This window comes from Fusarium sambucinum, chromosome II, assembly GCF_050947815.1.
Source record: "Fusarium sambucinum isolate potato_lamoka chromosome II, whole genome shotgun sequence".
NCBI classification, from domain to species: domain Eukaryota; kingdom Fungi; phylum Ascomycota; class Sordariomycetes; order Hypocreales; family Nectriaceae; genus Fusarium; species Fusarium sambucinum.
Window position 1 is genome coordinate 7,461,704 of NC_139293.1, and position 24,458 is coordinate 7,486,161.

Consider the following 24,458-nt stretch of genomic DNA (forward strand, 5'->3'; position numbering starts at 1 on the left):
GTCACGTTGTTTCCACAAAGACTCGTTTCACAAGAACCCTTTGCACGTTGCGCCAAAAAAAAAACATAATGGTATCGCAGTTCAAATTCATTATCTATCAGTACATCCGATCGTGAACCATGTCCCTGATCTGTCCTGAAATGCATTCTTCCGATCGTCTACGGCAAATAATCCCACTGAAACGCCATTGCTTAACAAGCAGTCAGTCAAGCGTAAGTGAATACAAGTCCCTGGCCACTACTGGGTACAAATTTAAAACTCAATCAGGGCCTCCTCCTTTACAGGCTGTTTCGCGGGTTCCTGCTGTGGTACTGAGGGGAACGAATCTTGCGTGTAACCACCATACGCCCAGTTCTGCGGTGCTGCGGGTGGCTGCTGATGCTGCTGTGGCATAGAAGGCTGCCAGTATGCTTGCTGCTGCGGGGGAGGCGCTTGCTGGCCCATCTGAGGCTGTTGAGGCTGCGGTGGTTGGGAGTGCTGCAGTTGGGGGGACTGAACAGGTTGTTGAGGTGCCTGGGTTGGCTGAGAGGGTGTTTGGCCTGGGGTAGGCTGTGAGGGGACAGGCACTGGCCCTCCAGGGTATTGAGATGGTGATTGCAAGTTAGGATACGGGGACTGAGGAGCGTCAGGTGCTGCCCCTGGAGCAGATGGCCCAAGAGGAGCCTGCTGGGCCTGCTGGGCCTGCTGGGCCTGCTGGGGTGTGAAATAATAAGATGCGTTGGGGTCGTTGGTGATAGGCGCCTGCGGTGGTTGGGCGTTTTGCGCCTGTTGGTTTGGATCGTGTGATAACTGCTGGGGCTGCTGCTGATACTGGTCTTGAGGTGCTGAAGGTGCCCTGTTCTGCCAGCTATCAGTTCCCTGGACATGTTGAGGAGGGTATTGACCGGGCTGTGATTCTGGCGCAGATCCATATGGAGGATACTGAGGCTGAGGCGTCGCATGCGGTGGTTGTTGGTAATGTTGGCGTTGAGGAGAAGCCTGGTAACTAGGTTGTTGTTGCCCAGTGTAAAAGCTTTCTGCAACACTAGGATTGCTGGGAATTTGAGAAGAAATAGAAGGGTAGGGGCCAGCCGGCTGGCGAGTTGGAGGTAGGTTGTATCCGCCGAGATTCTGCTGGCTGTATGCCTTAGAAAGTCGATCTTCCAGCATACGGTCGTAATACCGAACGACAGTTGAAAGCTTGGCATGGAGATCAAGGAGTGTGTCTGTGCTTGTGTTAGCTATTGGCGCTTGTGAGGGATGGTTTACTCACCATGCTTGCTCATGGTCTCTCCGTACGTTCTGGCGAGCTTGGGTCTCAATGTACCGATGCTGTCATAGAGCTCCTGAATCTGAGGTTCGCGAAGAATAGTTCCTGGGGGCTGGGTCTGAAGGCGATCCACCAATGTTGCAAACAAGTTGATATTTTCCGCTTCCACGGGAGTTAATTCGTAATCGTTCTTAGGGAGAACAAAGTTGGCGGGGGAAGACGTATTAACAGAGCTAGAAGTTTGCTCCTTAAGCGCTGTAGCGTGCCTCTTTTTCTGCTCTTCCATATCGGCCAAGGACGCAGCAATAGCGGCCTTAAGGTCATCGTCGTCGTCCTCTGCTTGTTTAGCTGCCGAAGCATGGCCATCGGTTGCATGGGTAGCTTGAACAGGCCCAGAAAAGCCGTGGGAATGGGTTTTGACTTCCTCCAAGCTCATTGCTAATGCTTTTTTCAAATCCTCATCAAAACCATCGTCAACTCGAGCGTTCCGGGGCTGCATAGCGGAAGTGCTGCGCGTCTTATGAGGGTATGTCGGTGATCGATCGAGCGACGGATTGGGGAGTTTATGACCCTTGTTGGTAAGTTTCGCATAGCATCCATCGTCGACTCGCACAGGTGCCATGATGCCGAGATGGGGGAGCGCAACCACCTTGGCAGAACATTGCTGATCGAAACAGTTGCCGCAGTTTCGGCAATGATGCTTTCGGTTTGTGAATGTGAAGGGCGTTCGGCATCTCATACACACGTCGGAATCGGTCCATTCAGGTGGCTAAGACACTGTTAGCTGGTTGTCAAGGTGGTCTTTGGTAGTTATGCTTACCGCGCTACTGTCAATCATGCTGCTAGCCACTGATGTCTTGGGAGGGAATTGATATCCGTCGCGCTCCAAGGTGCGGTACACCTCGCCAATGTATGAAAGTTCATATCGCCCCTCAGTGGCACCTGCCCAGGATTGTATAAGTTCGAGGATTTTTGATTTGACGTCAGCGTTAACAGCAGCACCACCGACTGCTTGGAGAAGCGATACGAGGTTGTCCATAAACTCTCGTGATGCGACTTCGGCAAGGAAGTGCGATCCGCCATTTTTAACACAAGTATCGGTAAGCTGATAAAAAGTCAGCTTGAATGGATCATTATTGACATGGTGGAAGCTGTACGTTTAAAGCGCTCAGTTGGGTGTTGGGATTCTTGTTGCCGATGCGCTTCTTGAGGGAGCGCATCGCCTCTTTGGGCGCGACCGTCTTGGATCTAATGACATCGGAAATCTCGAGGTTAAGAGCAATATCTTCACTGATAATCCAGGTTAGTGGGTGATATTATGTTGGAAGCTGAATAATGACGTACAGGCTGCTGCTCGTGGCCTTCTCGACCTGCTCATCCAAGGCTGTGTTGGCGGACGAGGACCACCAACTCATCATCTTGAATTCGACACCGACAATAAGCAAGGGAGATGTACGCTGAGGAAACAAAGTCGACTAGTACTAGAGCAACCTGGTTCTCGATTTGACAATACAGAATGTCAGGAAGTGACGGCGGAGCGGCTGGTATGCAATGCGATGCGATATGATGAGGTTGTTGATGACTGATGGAGGTTCAGCATCTAGCTTGGTTCAGGCTATCACGAACCCCGGCCTCTGTTCAGGTGCCTTACGTAGAATGGTCCCTCATAGAGCTAGCTCAACCGACGCGGATTGGACGAGAGCGGACATTGATTCCACAGCAGTTCACTTCGAGGAAGCCTAGACCCCACTGAAGAGCAAATACTCGTAGGGCCTTTCGTCAGCGCGGGCAGGGGCACGGTCACAAATGACGAAGCTGGAGGGTAGGTAGGTTTTCATTTGTGGCGTAGCTAGGTACCTATGTCCTCTCCATACTTGGGTCATTACCTAGGTAGGTACCTAGGTATGGGTTTCCATAGTACACTCGAGGTGGCTCATGCGCTGGGTGAACAAAGAACTCCCATGAGGGGTACTAAAAAGAGGTAAACGACAGATACTTTAGGTGTCCTTGCGGCGGGTCCAGCTCTCAAAGGTACCCGATGACCCTGCCCGACTTTCTTGGTAGGTACCTAGGTACCCTCCCCCACAGATACCTACCTAGGTGCCGACACCTCACCTCATGGCACCTGGACATTCAACTCGCCCATAGACATAGGCGGCTCCTTTATACCAACTTCATTGTTCCGAGGCGATTCGAATATCCCTCCTCCATCGCCTTGGTGATGTTTTCTAAAGAACTCTTTCTTTGTCGCGTTTCTTTGTGTAATGGCTTCTCGACTTATGCTGCACGTTCACGCTTTCTAATCTAGGCCAAGACGTTGACACTTACTTAATACTCCGCCACTCAAGGTTGCGTCGCTGTCGAGATATACCTTGCAACCCCAACCTCGAACCTCTTTTCCACGATTTGACTCCGAGACTACGTCCAATTTACGAACTCGACCCCTTCGACTGAGTTCTTATAGTATTAATCGCTCCGGGGGAGTAAGCCATCATGGCTTCTCTAGGCCATTCGCGGGCAAGCAGCGTAGCCACAGCAGGATCGCACTCTCTAGGAAACTCAGGCGCATTCAGTCATGGCTCGATACCGGGTGGCCATAGAGGGGGCGACTCTCCCTCGAAGGCTTCATTTCCGCATATCGACGATGTTATTGCTCCTCCTCAAAACCTAGGCCCTAATACGTCGGCCCGGAAGCTTCTCGAGATGGCCGAGACGGCCTTTCGACAAGCCGAGATGTCTCGAGAGTTTCGCAGACCGGCCATTGCTCTGAACGAATATATACGAGCCTCCATCATCTCAATACAAACCCTCCCCAAGCACCCAGACTATCATGATCTTAGGGCCAGCCATGCGGACTTTAGGAGGGCTCATGCGAACCTGCTCGCCAAGATTAGCCAGCAGGATCCCATCTATGCTAAGATTAAGCAAGATATTATCGCAGACAACAAACGATCAGGTGTACAGCCACGGACAGTCCGGTCGAACTCGTCGCAGGGGGGGAGTCGGCCCCAGACCCCGTCAGGGTTGGCAGCGGATGGGACCATGTCGCCGTCAAAACCTCGCTTTAACGGGGCCGTCACCAATGGTTCTCCCGCTCGATCAAAACCAGCAATTCAACCAAAGCCCCAATCTCTACATGGGAACGCCATTAAACCCGGGGCACCAAAGGAAACTAGGCCAGTAAATCAAGACCTTGCTGCCAGATTCGCCAACCTAAGAGGCCCGCAAGCGTCACCTGGGCAAGACCCTCGTATAAAGACGCACCAAATAACACTTCCAAAACCAATGGGCCCTCGAGAGATGCCTCCTCCTCGGCCTCCCAAGGTTGGTATCGACACAAGTGTGCCAACTCTACCAAAAATGCCCGATGCAATCTACAGCCCTGCTCGTGGAAGCATTTCAGGAGAAGTAACAAGACCACCATCAAATACACCACGTAGCTTGTATCGTACGGCATCGACAGCTTCAGGCCCTGGAACGCCTAACGCCTCATCACAGTCACAACCTGACTATTTCGCCCCGACGCAAAGCTATTCCAACAACTCTATCCCTCCCGCCCCTCCAAGCAATCTGACGAGCTCTATCAAGATTCCTGATGGGCATACCATCTCCCCCGAAGAGTTGTACCAGGCCATGAAAGCCAAAGGCAGTATTCTGATAATAGATGTTCGAATGCGTGATGATTTCAACGATGGCCACATCATGTCATCGTCAACAATATGTATTGAGCCCAGTATCTTACTCAGACACAACCCCTCTGCAGACGATATCTCTGAAAGTTTGATTCTGTCACCCAACCAGGAGCAGTCTCTTTTTGAGCAGCGTAATATCTACGATCTAGTAGTTCTCTACGACCAAGACTCTCAAGATATTCCTCAACAACCACGAAATCAGGAAGATATGGCGATCATCTCTCTTCACCACGCCCTGGTCCATTTCAACTATATGAAAGAACTCAAGAACACGCCAAAGTTGCTTAAAGGAGGTCTAGATGCATGGATTGATCTGATGGGACAGGCGTCACTAGGGTCAACTACTTCAGCTGTGAGCAGATCAGGGCAACTTGATCGAAATCGAAACCGACAATCAGGTATCGAACGGGTGAGGTCCAAATATATCGTCAAACCTCTCAAACCGGACGAAGTCAAGGTCTGGCAAGAAACGCTCAAGCATGATGATGATATGCAAACTGCATCGTCGCCAAATTTTACTCGCACTACTGAAGACTTTCTGAGAAGGTTCCCACCAGTGTCCGTGGAACAGGAGTCGATGGTTTCCCCGGAGGAAAAGCCGCAAAACCGAGCAGTTTACGGGCTATCCCACAAGGTAGATCTATATACAGACCTGCCTTCGCCGCCTACAAGACCAGCGCCCGCTCTTCCACGTCGTAGCTACAGTGGCCTCACTGAGGGGCGTGATGAAAATGAGCTTTACGGAAACAACAACACGGTTGTAACAGCACGACCATCAAGAGTACCGACCATGAAATCCTTGGAGCACCAGTCGACGGGTGATTCAAACAGATTCTATACAGGGCTTAACAATCCCCATAACTGGTGCTATGCAAACAGCACACTTCAGAGTCTTCTTGCTTCACCCGATTTCGGCAAGATGCTGGCAAATTCGGAATGGGCCGCCAAATACAAGGCACCGAGGAAACAAGATGAAAAGATTGATCATCCTCAACTCATGATTCGCATTATCTCGAACCTGTTCCACTGGATGAACTCGGGCAAGTTCCAGGTTATGAAGGCTCAAACACTCATGGTAAGCTAAGGAATGACAAGAAACAAGAACGAAGCTGACTATGCCACAGGACTACTCGCGGCATCTATGCGAACAAAGTCGGAGCATCGAGCAGTTCGGTGGATCCCAACAACAAGACGCTCAGGAGTTTATGAGTTTCATTCTGACACACCTCCACGATGAGACCAACATACGTCGAGACAGACAGGGCAATATCCCGCAGCCGGACACCTCTCGCCAAACACTACTGAAAGCTGCTATGCAATTCTGGAACAACCACCTCGAATACAACCAATCTATCGTTGACCGTTTCTGGCGTGGTCTTGAATTATCAACTGTTGAGTGCCTCGAATGCAGCACACGTACTTATATGTATACCACCTTCGACCTTATCACCGTCACGGTAGGCATGGGTCGTGGTATGACTCTTGAGCAGGCTTTCGATGAGTATGCCTCAAGCAGTCCTATTGACGACTTTGCTTGCGCCCGTTGCTGCCGCCCTACTCAGGCTCAACAGAGTCTCTCATTTGCTCGCTTTCCCACACTACTCTGCGTCGCATTTCGCCGCTTCAACTATCAACCAGCCACAAGAGATACGCGCAAATCTACTGCGCCTATCACATGGGACTTCAACGACACTGACTTCACCCGCTACTTCCTGCCTCGAGGTGCTCGCGAGTCTTCATCCGGCACCGATCCCATGGACCCAGCCTTTACAGGACCCTTCCGCTACGAGGCTTATGCAGTCATTATTCACACCGGCAGTCAAATTAATAACGGGCATTATTTGGCATATGTGCGCGACTACACATCTCACGATCCGTATGCTTGGTACTGCTGTAACGATACCCGTGTGACAAAGGTTCGCATCGGAAGTGGAGATCGTGATGATGTTCAGGAAGAGGTTTTCAAGTCTGGTCGAGATAAAGTCCCCTATTTGGTCTTCTTCCGCCGCAAGGGCATGCGCTGAGCCCACCACATCTCTAACAAAGCTCGTCTTGCCTATGTGGGTATTCCGTCGAGTACCCTGTTTCTCCGTATATTTTCACAACGTGTTCTCGAAACGGCCAAGGAGACCAAGGGACGAATTCAATCATGGTATCGTCTCATGTTTCCCACTTTGTGCAGGTAAAGTGTTGCTTGTGCCCTGTGAGCGCCCCAATATTGGGAGCTCTCAAATACCCATCTAAGCACACACCCCTTTTAACGGCCGTCTTTTGCTTTCTAGCGCAAATGTTATGATTTTTTGGCCATAGCACTTTGCTAGGGTAGGTGGAAAGTTGTTCTCGGTCGCCTTTCGGCACACGTGCATTGTATCTAGCAAGCTGGTATCACAGGGCATTGTACGGAGTGGGTGGCGTGAATCTTTCAGTATATCTACTTGGGGCGTCATACATTTTCAATCAACCATGGCTCGGTGCACGGGGAATCTCTTTATTGGGGGCAGCCTTGATATGTTCATATATATACCAACGACACTTGTTTTGTTTCAACTGACTGTTATGGTCATGCTCAACTCGGGTCTCTCGCGAACGTGAAGTAGCTAGGTACTCATGAAACACCATCAACACTACTAAGTAGGTCGATTGGTTAGGTAGTGCCGCTGTGGCGTTGCAGTCATCGTGACTGCGTCCCTTTAACCAGTTGATCTGAGTTGGCAACTTCATGTAATGCAGAATTGAAATATTATCGGCTCATATCAAAACCAGCTTTGAGATACGTAATAGAGCAGGGTATTGGGAACAAGCACAATATGACCTGGAGCCTAGTTCCAGTGTCGTTACAAAATTTCCCTTTGAGATATCTTGGAGCCAACGCCACGACAATACATTAGACACTAAAAACAAAATCAAACTAAAAGTCGATACACTCTCTCGTCTCTCTTTCGATCCTGGTATTCATCGTCTCAACTTCAAAACATGATGTTCCACAATTTCGTTGCATATCCGATTCTGTCGTTATCTACGAGCGCTCGAGCGTGGCAGAAATGTCCTTCTTGAAGTGCTCGGTGATCTTTCGTCGGTTAAGCTTCTGGGTGGCAGTGAGAAGTCCCTGAGATGAGTTAGTAACACGTCTATGAGTGGCTAGAAAGCAGAGGGGTGTTCTTACGTTGTCTGAGGTCCATTCCTCGTCTGTAATCAAGACACCAGTAACAGTCTCCAGACTGCTCAAACCAGCACGCTTTGCAGCACCCTGAAGATCCTTGAGAACAAAACTCACCATCTTGGGGTTAGTGTGGAGGGTGTGGAGGTTGTGCTCATCAATGCCTAGCTCCTTAGCCTTCTCTTGCACAACCTTTTCGTTGGGCATAATAACAGCGATCGGTCGTGAGTGCTCGGGGTCAGCGTGAACCATGACGTTGCCTACCGACTGCACACCACGATACACGGACTCAAGCTTCTCAAGAGCGATGTACTCGCCACCTTGCATCTTGACAAGATTCTTGACACGGTCAAAGACTCGGAGATGACCTTGCTCATTGAACTCTCCAATATCACCAGTCTTGAACCAACCATCAGGAGTGAGAGCCTTCTCCGTCTCCTCAGGGTCGTTCCAGTACTTGGTCATAACAGGCAGACCCCTGATCCAGATCTCGCCCTGAGGGACCTTGGCCTCAGTGGAGTAGCCCAGATCGGGGAGCGCAACGAGCTTGACATCACATGCACAAGGAGTAGGACCAATGGCGTCGGGAGAGAACTCAAGTGGGCAGCCCAGTGAACCATTGGCGCAGGTTTCAGTGAGGCCATAACCGGCCAACATAGGGGCAACGACCAGCGAGATAAAATTCTTTGTGCCGTCAGAAATACCACTGGCGCCATTCATAGTGAAGCGCATGCGACCACCCGTCAATTCGCGGACCTTGCCAAACACAAGGCTATCGAACAAGCCAGCCAATGGCAGCTTGTTCTTAGAAGCAAACGCCTTCCAGTTATAGGCGCCCCAGAACAGGTTCTTGAGAAGAGGGCTGGCAGCCTCCAACTTGGAGGTGATACCCTTCCTGACAGTTTCCCAGATTTGAGGAACACCGACCATGACAGTGGGCTTGAACTCGCGCATATCACCAGCGCAGTTCTTCATCGAGGCATCCGACAGTGTTCGAGGGTTACCGTATCCGAGCGTTCCGCCAATGTACATAACCAGGTTTTCGAGGGCCATTTCGAAGATATGGGCGAGGGGGAGGTAGGCAAGAATGCACTCCTTGTCGCTTACGCATTCTTCGACACAGGTGTACAAGCTGGTAACTGATGGGGAATGAATTAGTCAAATGAGTGCATCAAAGTAGGAAGTCAACATACTGCCAGCGACGAGACCCTCGTGGGTGATGCAAGCGCCCTTGGGGAGACCCGTTGAACCAGAAGTGTACATGACGCAGTAAAGGTCTTCTGGTTTAGCCGGGTTGGGCTCGACGGGGTTCTCTTCACCAAGCTTTCGGAGTTCTTCCAAGGTAATGACCTTCAGGTCGGGGTGATCTGCCTTGAACTTTTCGAGCTCGCCTTCCTTGGAAAAGATGGTTGCGTCGTTGACGATAACGATCTTGACTGACGACTTCTTGATGGGTTCTGAAGCGGTCTTGAGAAGCTGTGAATCGACGTACATGGCGGCGCAGTTGGTTTGCACAAGAGAGTGCTCGACGCCGCTGGGGCCGAGTGTATCATATGCTGTGACGATCGAGATGGATTGAGAGGCAGCAGCGTGAGAGGCGGAAATCCAGCCGATGCTACATGTCAAAGTTAGAGATAATCACAATAGGCAATCTGATCTAAACATACCTGGTAGTGCCGAAAACGTGAAGCTTGTCCTCGCTGGTCAAGCCGACTTTCCTTAGACCGGAACCAATCTGTAGAACGCGCTCGAGATACTGCTTGTAAGTTAGGTATTCGTAGCCACTCAATTCAAAGTATGACCACTCCTTCTCGACTTCCTGGACCTCGCCATCGACGTTCTTCTTGATCTTCTTCTTCTCCTTGTGCATCTCGACCAACTTGCGAGCACCGACAGCGTGGTGGTTTGGGTAGAGTCGAGCACTACGCTCGACAATCTGGAAGACAGTCCTGGCATCGGGGGCAGGATAGTTGACGAGACCGTCCTTGGCCTTGGGATGACGTCGAGGAATGGTTTCGCCAGGAATCTTCTCGTAGCCAGGAGCCTCGATGGTGAAAGGAGCCTTGTGCACTTGGTACAGCGGCATGATGCCCGACTTCCAGTCCGCCATGTTGACTGCGCGGGAGTTTACGTAGGAGGGTGTATGTGTGTGTGTATGTGTATGAGGAAGCTGGTGATGAGCACCGTGCAGATGAGAGTGAAGATGAGGATGCAGGTGAGGGTGAAGCAAAATAACTTCACAGAATGGTCTGCGATGACGACAGTGGGGGACGAGGTTATCGCGAAGTGAAAGGAGAAAAAGGGAAGAAGGATGAAGGGGGAGGCCGGTGCAATTAATGCGAGGAAGGGACGGGAAGTAAAGCCACGGACACGACGTAGGAGACAGAGAAAGCGCGGCGCAGGCGTGGGCGTGGAGAATATCAATTGGCATAGAAGCAACTGCGAGAGAGCACCTCAACCAAACCTAAGCTAGGTAGGTTGGAGCTACTGCCCACTGCCCGCAGGAAAGGCACGGCACGGCACACCAAAGCAGTACCGCAAAAGCCCGGGCCAACTGGAAGGTGGAGCGCCAGCATGTTGCTCAAAGTACTCCGAGGTACCTATAGACCGCAAGGGTAGGATTGTATCTGTTTCCGATTTTACACCGGCAGTAAGTACAACATAAGTTGAAGTACTGATCTTGAGGCTAATTAAACAGATCGATTCATCTACCTAGGTAGTTAATTAATGGATATATGCTAAAGTTCTAATTCTCCCTAATCGATAGCCACTTCAGTATAGTCCCTGGCCCTGCACCTATATCTTCCGAGTCACTTTGAATAGGTAGGTAAACCTGAGATGAATGAGCTTCCTACTTCCTACTTGGTGTAGCGATGAGAAGCCAGGGCATAACAATATTGTTTATGATAGGCACAGATATACCTACATCATCACCAGAGCTTGAGCCCCTCTTGACAGACGAGTAAAATGGATAAAGACGCTCTTGTTTACACCAGATAAGAAGTTACAAAGTTGCAGCAATAACTGGACCAGCTACAAGCTCCACATAAACATAATTCAGTTGTCTATAGCTACAGCCCTGGATCGACATCTTTAGTAATCTCAGGGATACCTTATGATCCTTGAGAAAATCTTTTAGTAAATTGCAATTCATGTGAAAGTAGGGTTCAAGTTTCGTACCATGAACTTATCGTTTTGCTAGGAGAGTTTCATAGCAATTTCCCTGTGCAACGGAAAAAAAGGTACGCTCAGGTACGACTAAGGATTGAAAGACCACCTAAGCCTTTTTAAGATTAGCTCGGGGCGTCTTTCGACGTAGCTATACAAGGAAGTGCTCAGGCGCCAAGCCCACTGGGGAAGCAGCAAGTCGGTTACTCATTGCGTCACGAATGGAGCCTCCAAATTTGCTTGGGCGTAGGTTTGCGACCTACCACGTACATTCAACCAGGGAGAGACAGGACAACACAAGACTCTCAACAAGGCAGCAAGTGGTCGTCATCATGAGCAATGAGGCAAGGCAGAAGGCAGTATTCTTTAGCTTCGGCTGGTGCATTGATTGCTCAACGTCACTAGCAAAAAATCAGATCTACCCACCATGTATTGTCACCATACAAGCGAGACTGGGTTAGGGTATCCTAGGAGGGTCTGCTCGGTCTTAGGTTGTTGTATCACCGGATCTTAAAACCCTCGCTGAGGCTTGGCCGTTAAGGCTGGTTGGTGTGTGTGCCCTCGAGCCCCTCGTCTTCATTCCTTGAAGGGAGACCGTACCCATTCGGATATTGGTCTCTACCTATGAGCCAAGGTACTGCTAAGTATATATTAACTGATGCAAGTTAGCAGTTGTCAGCACCTTATTAGCTACCGATGCGCAGCTACGTTGTGGTTTCTATACTTGTTGATCAGGAGCAGGACAAAACTATCGAGGTTTGAAATAATAGACTACGGATATCTATACTAATCTATCTTAGTGAGCACCGTGCATCTACTTTTCTGTCAGGATCTATGGCTACCCAGCTACCCTATCGTGCCTTGACTCTCTTATAATGCCATACTTCACACTTAATTACTCTAGACTCCAAAATTATCTGAGCGCGTCCAGAAATTAGCGCCTACCTGGGCTTAGTAGTGATACTGTGGTAGTGAGGAAACAAGCAGCTCATAGCCGATGCAGTAACTTGGTCCAGGGTCTATAGCATGGATGTACAACAACTACTGTACATCATGTATCTATAGCCATAATTAACGAAGAAAGTGGTATTCTTCAATGTGAGATATTTCTCAAGGTAGGTAATATTACCTGTCGCCGTTATCAACATATCTCCAACTCCGATACTCTAATCTGGAGCTCTTTGTCAACCAGCCACCTCACTTGAACTTGATTGTAGACCACTTTAACCAAATTTTATTCATGCCAGATTCATCAAGACGCATATCATCGGATCCACCACCAAAACCTCCGGATGCCATCCCCCGCCATGGCTCCCCGGACTCTTCAAGGAAGGTTGTGGTCGTGGGTGGGTGCTTGTCAGATTGGATCTGACGCCAGTCAATCAGCTGCGTTGCGTTACTTTGCCCTGACCAGCCGAGGTGATGCAGACTACAAGACGTTCGTTCAAGTGGCATGTGTTAATGACAGGATGGATACCCGCATGCCCTTGTTCTTCTCGGTCAAACAGCATTATGAACCAATCTTGTTGGTCTGTATCCCTCAGGCCTTGACTTTGTCCAAACATAGCCTCTCTAGGTCTTCTTGGCGTGTAATTTTGCGTGCATATGGGCGCCACCATTAGAAAAGCCAAGCATTCATTAGGTTACCCCATATTTAAGCTTGCTCACAGCCAAGACTGGGCTGTGGTCAGGTGTTGCTGGTGAAGAGGGGCAGGCCAGACGATGTCTGTTTTTGTGATAAGAAGGTTGCCGAATAGTCTACATTGCTTGAAACCCCTGCCTGTCTTGAGTCAATAAGCGTCTATAGTGTAACTTCACGATGCCTGTCAGGATGGTTGAGTGACAAGAGGCCCGCTGACTAACAAAATTGTACAACCACTTAGTGCTTCTGTTAATTGACGATACTAAAGGGCCTTAAAAGTTGACGTAACAAAGTAGAAACAAAGCTGAGCCATGAATTTAAAGACCCCATGATGAAACCAAAAAGATACCAACAACCTGAAGTAATCCATGGTCCTACCTTCAAAGTGTCATAGCAAACAAAAGCCATGTGGTGAGAGCCATGATACAAGACGGAGAGTCTGATCATAAGGCTTTGTTCTTAATTTTGATTCTTCCATGAGACAATTTAGTTATAGTGAGCTTCGTTTCAATAATGGAAAGCCTCTTTAAGCTAAGGAGGCTTTGATGTAACTTGAGGGTGAAACTATCCGCTCATGAGAGAGATTTGGATCAAGATAAGTGAGATTCATTCATTCGTTCTGCCAATCCTGCCCTTTGATCTGTCAAGGTATGCGATAGATTGTGGTCAAGAAATATTGCATATGTTCTTCATTGCTTATTACTTCCTGGACCCTGTTTTTAGCGTCTTTGCAGATCTGTCAACAAAACTTTTGTGATTCAGGGGTATTAGACTACCTAAGGTTGTGACTACTGCCGCCACAATCTTCCAATAAGGACTGGCTTGTCTCATGCAACTGAGCCCGTTTATCGCAGGGCAATCTATCTTGCATCAATATCCATTGCATTGTCACCGCAATGGAAGCATCATAGGCATTGATTACAAATGCGCTTAATTACAATGCAGCACAGAAAACACTAATTAAAGAATGTCGTAAATAAAAAGCCACTCGCCTACTTTATCAATACTTTAGTGACTCAGTATTTCGCCTACAAGACACGCGTACCTAAAGGCGGGTCAATTGAGCGATTTAAAGCCGTTCATTGGTCGCCATAATGTTGGAATGGGAGCTCTCAGGGGCAGAATGACCCAAAATTACATCGGAAATGGGGCTTCCGCTTCACTTGACGAAGAACTAAAAGCTAAAACCCGAGCGTCTCGCCTCGTGTTTCTGTTTCTTGTGTTTGCTGGAGACTGGAATCTGGTGTTCAATTCCTTCTTCAACATCTCATATTTGACATATAAACCTAAAAGACTGTCGCACAGCTCATCTCATTATGGTGGTTCGCAGAAGCACTGAGCGCTCCAACGACTGGCTCAAACCCGTCGACGATGATGAAGATGACGGCTTCCTCGGCTTGGCAGAGGATGGAGATGCTGAATCAAAGGGAATCCTCGATGAGGGGAACAGATCGACGCTTAACTTGACGACTTCTGAGCTTCCCGTGTACATGACAATTCACCGGTAACCTTGACCCAATCCCTGCGAAGCCACAAGAGCTTGTTCAGTCTCCATGGTGAGCCGTTGTATAAGCCCACCTCGGAAACTGTCCTCTCTGGTGTGAGATATCAGTGTGCTAACATTTCTTGAGTGTAGAGTCCGGCGTTTAGTCCTTGCGAGTATCGGTAAGTCTCATCCCTTGGACTATCATGAATATTGTAGCTAACAACGTACAAAGATGACCCTTACACCATGGAACACTTCAGAGATCCAAAGATGAACGCTCTTGTTGTAAGACCATTGGTTGAAAGACTTTATAACCCAGACGATATCTCGGTTGGTGAGTTCGCCAGGCAGAATCTCTCATCCAATTCTCCCAGACTTACCGCTCTTTAGTCTACTGTCTATTGGCAAACCGCGTCTCTTTCTTAAGAGACCAATCAGCAGAAGTTCATCAAAGTGTTAACCAAGCTCGTGCGATCTTGTGTGAGCTACTTGCCAGTCGAGTCCTCCGTCGTTTCCATGAAGATAACCCAGGACCTCAAGGTCTCTTGCTGCTATCCCATATCCTCGTCGAGGGGTTCGATCCATTCCAGGGGGCGCCTAGTCATATGGAGCGGCCAGCTAACCGCCCTCAGTGGCCCGGAGCTTCTCAAGATAGCCCTGGGTCTGAGAGAAAGCTTACAGCACTTGAGTTAGCAATCGTCTCGGAAAGCAAGTTCTTCATCAGCTCCGCGGCCTGTCAGCGAGCTGTTGACGCCGTTCATAATGGCCAGATTATCTACACGCCGCTGTCGTTTATGGATTTTCTTCCAGATTACTACAAACGACGACCTATCTCACTTTACGATCCTCGAACCGCACCCCTGCTTAATCACCATCGTCTCATCGTCCCTCGCAACCGAAATCTGATCGAACTTGTCCATTTTATCATTCTTCTGATGTTGTATGTCATGACCATGGTCTCTCGCCACTCTGAGGTCAACATGTGGGAGTTTGCCTTTTGTATCTACACATTCGGCTGGCTCCTTGAGAAGATGGCCGCCATTATTGAACACGGCTGGGCAGTTCACGCCCAAAATCTATGGGCCTTTTTGGATATTACATTCGGTTCTATCTTTGGAGCCTATTTCATTCTCCGCATCTACGATTTTCTGCTCGATCAACTTCACTCCGGCTACGGATTACCGATATTGTGTATTGCAGCGCCTGTTATGTTGACTCGAGTCGCTTTCAACCTGCTACCTAACAACTTGGTCTTCATCTCAGTTCACGCCATGATGAAGGACTTTACCATGTTGACGTTTCTCGCTACTTGGTGTTTCACTGGCTTTCTGCTTGCTTTGCAGTGGCTTGTTAGTGCTAGCAACGATGGCGATGAGGAGTTCAGTTGGTATGTCGTGGGCAAGTGGATGCTTTGGATCTGGTTCGGTCTTGATGGTGAAGGAATCGAGGAGTCAGTGCGTTTCCACATTATCATCGGTCCTGCACTCATGATTGCCTTTGCGTTCCTCGGCAACACACTCTTCCTCACTATCCTTATCGCTATGCTTACAAACACTTTCTCCAAGATTGTGGCCGACGAAACCGCTGAGATTCAGTTCCGACGCGCTGTCTTGACATTTGAAGGTGTCAAGAGCGACTCAATCTTTGCCTACCCTCCCCCTTTCAATATTTTGGCTCTCATGACGCTTCTACCCCTGAAGCTTGCCACCTCAGCCCGAATCTTCCATATTGTGAATGTGGCTCTGATTCGAACTCTCAACATGCCTACTCTTCTTCTCATCAGCTTTGTGGAGCGACGCCGTCTTTGGATGCAGTCCAGACGTGCTGCCGGCAAGCGATCCAAGTGGCAATTCACTTCCCTATCGCCTCACAACGATGTCCAGGCTGTTTTCAAGTCTGTCCCGCCAACCGAAATCTCCGACATCATCGATCAACTCGACCCCTTGGGAGAAGTTCCTATTCTTGAGGACGATCTGATGCCGACAATGACAGCCGATAACCCACAGTCCAAGTTGAGACGAGTCAGGATGTTGCAGCGAGAGGGACACCGACGAACAGGCGGAAACGAAGAAACATGGAGTAGCGCAAGTAGCGTTCAGGATGAGTAACTTGATATTGATAATTAGAACTAGGTATGAAGCATTGTAACGGCGAAATGGATATGGTAGATTTGAGGTATGGCATATTTGTTTACACGGTTGATGGTTTTCTAGAAGAGTAGGAGTTATATACAAATAGAATAGGACGAAAGTAAGACATTGTTCAATCTTTACATTTCTCACGAATGAAACAAAATCGAATATATACAAAGGTGACAGAAAAGTTGGCCGCCTAAGACTTAGAGTATAAAAATAAGTAGTCTAAGAACTATAGCTTAAGGAGCAAAAGTGACATACTAATTTCGTCTTGTTTGCTTCCAGCGGTCATTCTTCTGATACCCTGAGGCCTTAGTATAAAAAGAGCTTCCATGGGTGGGCCTGAGCTGATAGATAGATGGCTAGATCCCCGCGGTTATGGGCCTTGACGGGAGCTAATGTACGACCCAAACTTTAGAGCAACAACATCATCAAAACTTGACTGCATCCACAAACAAAGAAAATAAAGGAAATCAAGCTCAATTGCCCGAGTCGCGGTACGCCTGAAAACCTCCCTGAGCACTAGAAAACGAAACACCTAGCGAACACCCACAGACCGAGCCATCATGACACCAGGCGGCGAGAGCCAACCGCTGTCCCTACGACCGCCTCCCGTCGCCGATCGCAAACCTCGAAACATCGCCGAATTCATTGCGCGCGTTAACGCGCAACCGGGTGGCTTCCGAGCTCTATCAGAAGCTAAACTCCGGGAGGAGATTGCTCAAAAGAATGCGACAAACGGAGACTCCCAAGAGAAGGACGTGGATATGGACGAAGCCGACGAAGCCGACGACGAAGAGGATCAGGATGCGACCAGAGATCCCCAAGAAGTGCGCATGGAGATGTTCAAGAACCTTGAGTATGGGAAACCCTTTCTGTCCAGGAGAATTGGATCATTGATCTCAATTTGCTGTCGAAGCTAACAGCTTTCAGCATCGCAGGAAATACGGCCCTTCTTACCCTCGACTTCCTCTCCCTCCTCATTTCGAAGCAGAACCCTACACAAGCCGGCGTTACCCTCTCCCAAGGCCTACGAGACATGGTGGGAATCGGTACGATAGGCGCTGATAAGCTCGACAACTCGCCCATTACCCTAGCCAAGGCACAAGAGCAGGAGAATATAGCACTTGGCTTCACGTTGATGCAAACCAACAAGGTACGCGACGCTGCCGAAGCTGCGAGCTCCGTCCTCCAAAAGCAAATCACAGCCGAGGGAAAGTACTGGGAGGATATCGTCGCCGTCCAAAAGTCGGGGTGGTCTATAACTAGGGTTCCCATGGAGAGGCACACACTGGGTGTTCGGTTTGGCTTTTCGGAAGGTAAGTCTCCACCATAAATACCGGCCGCGGGTTACTAACGCGCTCGATAGCCGCACCTGAGTACAGAAATAGCCTTGCACCCATGAGGAGAGGTGCCGACGGGACAGTCCAGCTTGACTGCGGCAAACTGGGAGGAGTTTCGGAGAGAGTCGTGGTGACGTTCGAGAGGGACGGTAAAATTGCTGGTCGCTCTGCTTTACCAGCCGAGACAGCTCTCGATGCCCCCCTTGAAGAGCATGTCCTTGAAGCTCGAAACACCATCTTCTCACAAGAGCTTTGGCATGAGCTTACGCGAGAAGCCCGTACCCTGGCAGCATATGATGTTAAGCCAGCTGGCTCCCGGCTTACCTGCGACATTGATCCAGGGTCCAAGTCAAGAATCATCCTTGAGTTGGTACCACTCGGCACTTATGCTTCGTCAAACGATGGCCTTCCAGACAACCACATCGCTGAGGCGATATCGCTATCTTTACACATTCTCCTGGGTTATGCCCACAGACAGAACGAACTGCTAAGGACACGCCCTATGCCTCCTCATATCCCACGATCTCGAGGCCAGCAAACACATGCCCTTCTTCGCCCTATCATCGCCCGTCTCATGCATTTTAGTAACGTCAGGATTGTTACCCAGCATGTTGGCGACCTTGTCAAGTCGCTACAGCGAGCTGGAATTCTCTCTAATTTCGTTCTCAGCACCCCCAAAATGTCCCCCTCAGATTCAGACACCTTAAATCAAGGACCTAACCAACTCGCGTCTTCGCAGGCCATGATCAAGAATATGCTGAACCATATTGAATTCAACATAAAACTTACCATCCTCCCCAACATCACCTGCACTGTTCGTGGCCGCACATTTCAAGTTCCTGTCACAGCGACCCATTACACTGTGATCTTACCGCCCAATTCGCCACTATCATCTACTTGCGCCCCCTACAAAGAAGGATACCCCGACCCCAACGCTTTGTCCGATTATCTCGGCACCGCCGCCACGCGTCTGCTCGTAGAGCACTACCTTTCCAACCTTTCATCTCCATGGACGCGGAGTATCCAGGGCAACGTCATCCGTAACCGAAGCAGCGAGGAGTTTGAGTTGTTGTTCGCTGTTACAGAGACGTCACACTTACGTGTGAGAAGCACATCTTTGGTTGACGGTAAGCTGGCGCGCCAGGAATGGACGTGGTCGGACGATGGTGAAAAGGAAAGTGTGCAGGCTATAGTCGATCAAGTGACCCGAAGGATATCATCACAAGATGATATCTAAACTCTGGGAAACCAGGGCAGGATAGAAGGGACTGTGGCTTGGATTTTCACCAGACATAAGACATTGCCTACGAAGTCTTGGAAGAGTATTTCTTGTGGATGAAAAGAGAGACATGGGCTCACTCAAAGAACTAGACGATGAGGTTTGAGATGCCATCCCGTATGTGGCAACAGCTGGATAGACCTTTGAAACAGAACATACGCAGAAGCACACCCTTACACTTCGTATGCAGCATGACATACATAATAGAATTTAGTTAGCTAGTTCCTACAGCAAATAATCCCTGCCGTGTCTTTCCGCGTTGCCCTGCCACCTGAGAGCATCGCATGTGGACAGCCAGCAATGCTCAGATGCCGTTTCCGTCCAAAATCCCCAGAGCTCTCGATATGTTGGCTTCTTGGACTGCGATCAGTCTCCTGGCTTTCTACATCTCTGGGAGAAAAGAGAGCCGTGGTAACGATGCTGTCCCCTTCCTCAACTCTAAAAAGATCTAGAGAAAAAAGTTTGCCTCATTCCACAACATACAGTAAATCGTCGGCACCTCGCCGACATTCCATTAATGACCATGCTTGTCTAATCGCGAATGTTGAAAAGATTCCTAAGGTCGTTTTCGCTTAGTCGTCCAATGTATGCACCTTGGTTCTCGTCCAGGGCCGCTTCGACCATTTCTTTCTTCTTGTTCTGAAGATCAACAATGCGATCTTCGACCGTCTCCTTTGTCAATATGCGGTATACCTTGACTGGCTTCTGCTGACCGATACGATATGCACGATCAACAGCCTGCATCTCGATGTAAGGGTTCCAGAAAGGGTCCATAATGATTACCCGAGAAGCAGCAGTAAGGTTGAGGCCTGCGTTGCCAGCTTTGAGAGATACCAACATAACTTTGACGTCCTTTCCGTCACGGAAATTGTGAGCGGCGATATTGCGTTGGGTTGCCGACATGGACCCATCGTAACGTTCGGCTTTGGTCATGCTCTCGCGCCGCATGGCCACCTGTAGAAGATCGAGTAACAGAGTCCATTGGGAGAATATGATGGTCTTCTCTCCGGTAGCTTCGATTTCCTTGAGGAGATTCAAACACTCCGTCACTTTAGAAGCAGGCTCCCAGGTTTTGTGCAAGTACCTCATGTACTTCTTGTACGCGTCGCGGTTCCTGCAAGCCTCTTTACGCAGGGTTTTGAGCATCGATGGTTTCACGTCCAGTGCTTTCTCTTTGCCCTTTCCTTTCGCCTTTGCTTTGCGCTTCTTTCTGGTTAGTGTTTCGTCGTCAGAAAGATCGTCGTTAACGATAAAGTCCTTGAGGTTGCCTTGCTTATCAATCTCATCGTCAGATTCGTAGTCTGAGTCGCTCTCCGAGTCTTCACTCGTGTTAGCTTCATCAACAACTTCCTCCTCTTTGTCGGATCCTTGCTCGATGGTTTCGGGCATGTGCACCTGCCTAAAGACATCGTATGAAAAGCATTTAGTAGGGTCAAAGTGGCCACGACAGACAGGGCACCTAGCCCGGCTGCTTTCGGTCCCTTCCTGTAAGTTGCTTGCGTGAGCACTCTCGGCAATGCGGACAAGGCACTCGCCGCAGCTATCATGCCCGCAAGGAACAAAGAAACTGGGACATTGAACAGCGTCGTAGCAGATAGGGCACTCGAAGGATTCGATACCCTTGATTCTTTCAACGATGGCTTCATCGAGCTCTTCGACAACCTTTTTCTTCTCCTCGTCAGAGACTGCAGATGGCGCGTCGTCGACGTCGAGGTTGAGATGCGGATGACAACAAGCTTGACGAAGACGGAGTAGAAGGACAAGAATGTTAGAGTAGTTCTTGCTGACGGATCTTTCACGAATATACTTGCTGACCAATACTTGGGCATTCTTTTCCAATTGAGTGTAGAAGTCAAGCTCCTCGGGAGAGAACGTAGCATAAACGATTTCCTCAGTTTTCTCCGGCAGCCTAAGGATGGGTTTGCCATCGAGTAACGAGTTCTTCTTGCGGCGAAGCATGATGGCTTTGAGAAACACTTGTAGTTTCCTCATCGCAGTGCTTTTCGGGTCACCATTGCGGCCGAATAGTCGTCCGAAAGACTAGAGTAGTAAGTGTTAGTGGCGAGTAATCGTCAAGATCAATAATAGCATACCTGACGGAAGTCTTCCCACTTGCAGTAAGGTTTGATTCTGAGAAACTTGACCAGCGAGTAAAGTTCCAAGACACCATTCATCATAGGTGTTCCGGTGAGGCACCATCGGTGAATTGACTTGAGTTGAGTGCATGCCTTGGCAGCTTGTGTCTTCTCGTTCTTGATACACTGCGCTTCATCCAGGATTACGCGGTAAAATTTAGCCTTGGGATGCAGGAGTGGGAAACTGAGGCTAGGAGTTCTGTGATTCCAATCGATTTGATCCTCTTCGGGATTCTCCTCTAGAAACTTGTCAAGACGTTTGAGTTCGTGTGAGAGTGAGCCGTAGGTGGTCAAGACCACATCTTTTGTGAGCAGGTCGTTTATCGAAGTCCGTTTACCGTGGTGCACATATACCGATAGCTGGTGAGATTGTTTGGTTTTGGTGGCGATCTCCTCCTCCCACTGGCGGATGAGAGCGACGGGAGCGACAATCAAGTTTGTCTGTTTGGTCAGTGCTAGGTTTGTTGCTGGGTTTCAAATACGTACCTTGGGTCGAGTCGTCGCTGGGCGAGCCAGAATGAGGGCGAGTGTCGAAATCGTCTTTCCTAACCCCATGTCGTCTGCGAGAATTCCGCCCTTGCTTGTACCCGACTCCATCTTCTTCATCCAGGCAAGGGCAATATCCTGGTGAGGATACAGTGGCCTCTTTAACCCGGCCGGAGCCTCCCCTAGACCTGCCTTTGGTAGATCCATGTCGGAAGAGATGTTTGCGAGTAGATTCTCAAGCTCCTTTGCGTCCAATTGAGGCCCTTGAAAAGTGGCATAAGGATCGTGATCAGGATCCTGCATCCATTCTCTGAGCTGGGTAGGCAATGGATTGCCACCGCCATCTACTCCGTTGGTAAGATCGAACCTATTCGTCCGCCCAATAAGCTCGCTCAAAGACGACGGACTTGCAAAAGAGCCTGGCACAAACGAAGGAGGATGTCTGTACGAAAGGCCGGGCATGCCGGCCTGATGAGGTGAATGATGAGCATCCTGTCTAGTCAAATCTGGATAGCCCATACCCATGCCAGGGAACAGTTGCTCCGCGCGACCTATAGGACGGGGAGCACGAGCAACAGACCCCGCAAAGATAATATCTGGCTCTTCGTTGTTGGTGTTGCGGAACGAAGGGGCTGGCGGAGGTATATATTGGGGGCCTAGTTGTCTTTGGGGGATTCTGAAAGCTGGACCAGCCCCGGCCGGATCATCCCAGCGTGTATCGTAAGCACCAGGCATACGAGACGGGCTCTCTTCGTCGGGGACTATGGGGCCGGCTGGAAGCTGACTGCCCATTATCCGTGTGAAGGCATTGTTCTGAGGAGAATGTGTTGTCATCTGGCCAGAAGAGTCTTGGCTAGAAAGAAATTTTGCAAAAGCCCGATCTGAGTGTTCTTGTTTTTGCCTCTGCTCGGCCTTGATCTGTTCTGCGATAAAATCATCATCATCCCTAGAATAGTTTTGTTAGCTTGGGAGCTGTTTAAAATGTTGAACAATTTACCCAGTAAGGTCAATGAAGTCAACAGATCCATGATCGAAGCTATTGATGGCTGGCACATCTGAGGTCAAATCCTCGAACGGAGTAGTAGAGAATCGGCGAGATTTTGCTTGATTCTCGTGGGCAGATAGATGAGCTGAGTCGGCTCCCCTTTTTCGGCTCGGCAAGGCATAGGAGAGGTTCCCATACTCCGTAGCAGGATTCATGACGGGAGCTGTATCTCGTTGTCGCCCACCTGGAGAAAAATCAGCCCAAAGCTTAGAAAGTTTGCACAGAGAGGGAAAGAGTTGTAGAAAATTGAGTGAGTGTATTCCTGCTAAATACATGTGATGTTCTTTGTCAAAGAGCAGGCAACCATGTTTGGGCGAAACACAACGGTGAATCACAGCAAGACCGAAAGAGCTGGAGACTTCTGGTGTTGGGGTGACAGATCTTGGTTTCAAGACAACTTTTTGTATAGGGTTCGAACAAAATCATGATAAGAATACATACCTGAACTGGAGGATACACTCGAAGAACCTTTCGGCGTATGGGTCTTTTGAAGAACTTCACTAGCTAAGGGGAAAGTCAGTTAATTTACAAAGAAGAGATGGTGCCCAACATATGCTTGTGAATGATACATACATATTTTTGATTGTTTTTTCTGTCTCAAATCTCGAAGTTGCTTTTTAAGGCGAGAAATCTCCTCACGGGCATCTTGTCGCATTTCCTCCGCTCCGTCGTAGTCGGCACCATCAAGGGAATCAAGCACGACAGTTTGCACGGTTAACTCCTCCTGGACCTGAATCTCCTCCATACTCATGGAGGCGGCGTCCTCGTCGGCCATCTTAGGCTGTAGCCTGCAGGAAGGCGCACGAGACAGTGTACAAGCGTAGTATCATCCGAGAGGCTCTCGGTCAGCGACAGCAGCAGGCCACAGGGGGCAAGGGGCCGGCCATCAAGATTTGGGTACACAAGGCGACTTGAGTGGCTGACCACGCTCGATACTATAGTCTGCAGATATGCGCATTCACAGGGGACTGCTTTGGGTGATAAGCGCGAAGGGCAAAAACGCTCGAATCGCTGACCATGCAATGCTGCGAAGCAAATTGAAGTCAGGTATGCGGCAGTTGGAGGCTGGTATGCGGGCAGTTGATAGATGCAAGGTTTATTGTTCAGGGTGAATTATAGCCTGTGACTATTGAATCTTTGAGTGAGTGCATGGAGTGTACCCGACAGTATGGAAGGAGCTATGCCGCGTCACGCGTATTCACAGTGGGAAAATTGCACTAATGCAGGCAGCAGCAGCATATTGTAGTGGAGGAGGGGCAAAGATTGCCCCCTGGGCAGGTAGGCTAGTAGGCCATATCATTTTGGCTAGGGGCATCAAGAAGATGCATTTGACTGCTGAGAGTATAAGAGAATAAATTACCAAGTCAGCTATATACTATGTTAGATGGGCGTTTAGAATACTTATTTTTTGCACCATTGGTTACTTAAAGGTTATTTTTTTTTAACACTACCTAGTCTAGATAGTAGGTTAGTTCCATCGGTCGGTCTCCACATTGAATTCCCTAATTCTGTCATGAAATCATCGATAAAATTAGTACTATGATTCACAAGGACATCCATAGTCTGGAGTTCAATAAACAATTCGTCAACTAAAGAGGCAGTCAGTGGAGCAACTAATAAACACAGCAAATTCTATATATT

The 24,458-nt window shown here is 49.1% G+C and overlaps 6 protein-coding genes across 6 annotated transcripts; 3 read left to right on the forward strand and 3 right to left on the reverse strand.

Moving 5' to 3' along the window:
• Positions 1-252: 252 nt before the first annotated feature.
• FSST1_009385 (ESCRT-0 subunit protein VPS27) lies at positions 253-2,667 on the reverse strand (the record flags this gene model as incomplete). The annotated part of the gene is made up of 5 exons (XM_083226352.1): positions 253-1,205; positions 1,253-2,018; positions 2,070-2,354; positions 2,407-2,539; positions 2,594-2,667. 5 exons carry the CDS (start codon positions 2,665-2,667, stop codon positions 253-255), a joined length of 2,211 nt encoding a protein of 736 aa, XP_083085346.1.
• Positions 2,668-3,742: 1,075 nt separating this feature from the next.
• Positions 3,743-6,965, forward strand: FSST1_009386 (uncharacterized protein; the record flags this gene model as incomplete). Its single annotated transcript, XM_083226353.1, has 2 exons — positions 3,743-6,016; positions 6,066-6,965. 2 exons carry the CDS (start codon positions 3,743-3,745, stop codon positions 6,963-6,965), a joined length of 3,174 nt encoding a protein of 1,057 aa, XP_083085347.1.
• Positions 6,966-7,957: 992 nt separating this feature from the next.
• FSST1_009387 (uncharacterized protein) lies at positions 7,958-10,208 on the reverse strand (the record flags this gene model as incomplete). The annotated part of the gene is made up of 4 exons (XM_083226354.1): positions 7,958-8,047; positions 8,105-9,237; positions 9,292-9,713; positions 9,766-10,208. 4 exons carry the CDS (start codon positions 10,206-10,208, stop codon positions 7,958-7,960), a joined length of 2,088 nt encoding a protein of 695 aa, XP_083085348.1.
• A 4,016-nt stretch (positions 10,209-14,224) lies between these two features.
• FSST1_009388 (uncharacterized protein) lies at positions 14,225-16,502 on the forward strand (the record flags this gene model as incomplete). Its single annotated transcript, XM_083226355.1, has 4 exons — positions 14,225-14,412; positions 14,545-14,573; positions 14,627-14,728; positions 14,785-16,502. 4 exons carry the CDS (start codon positions 14,225-14,227, stop codon positions 16,500-16,502), a joined length of 2,037 nt encoding a protein of 678 aa, XP_083085349.1.
• A 593-nt stretch (positions 16,503-17,095) lies between these two features.
• Positions 17,096-19,109, forward strand: FSST1_009389 (subunit 17 of mediator complex-domain-containing protein; the record flags this gene model as incomplete). The annotated part of the gene is made up of 3 exons (XM_083226356.1): positions 17,096-17,388; positions 17,463-17,848; positions 17,899-19,109. 3 exons carry the CDS (start codon positions 17,096-17,098, stop codon positions 19,107-19,109), a joined length of 1,890 nt encoding a protein of 629 aa, XP_083085350.1.
• Positions 19,110-19,682: 573 nt separating this feature from the next.
• Positions 19,683-23,592, reverse strand: FSST1_009390 (SNF2 family N-terminal domain-containing protein; the record flags this gene model as incomplete). The annotated part of the gene is made up of 6 exons (XM_083226358.1): positions 19,683-21,191; positions 21,245-21,727; positions 21,773-22,718; positions 22,770-23,001; positions 23,259-23,321; positions 23,391-23,592. 6 exons carry the CDS (start codon positions 23,590-23,592, stop codon positions 19,683-19,685), a joined length of 3,435 nt encoding a protein of 1,144 aa, XP_083085351.1.
• Between the last annotated feature and the right edge of the window lie 866 nt (positions 23,593-24,458).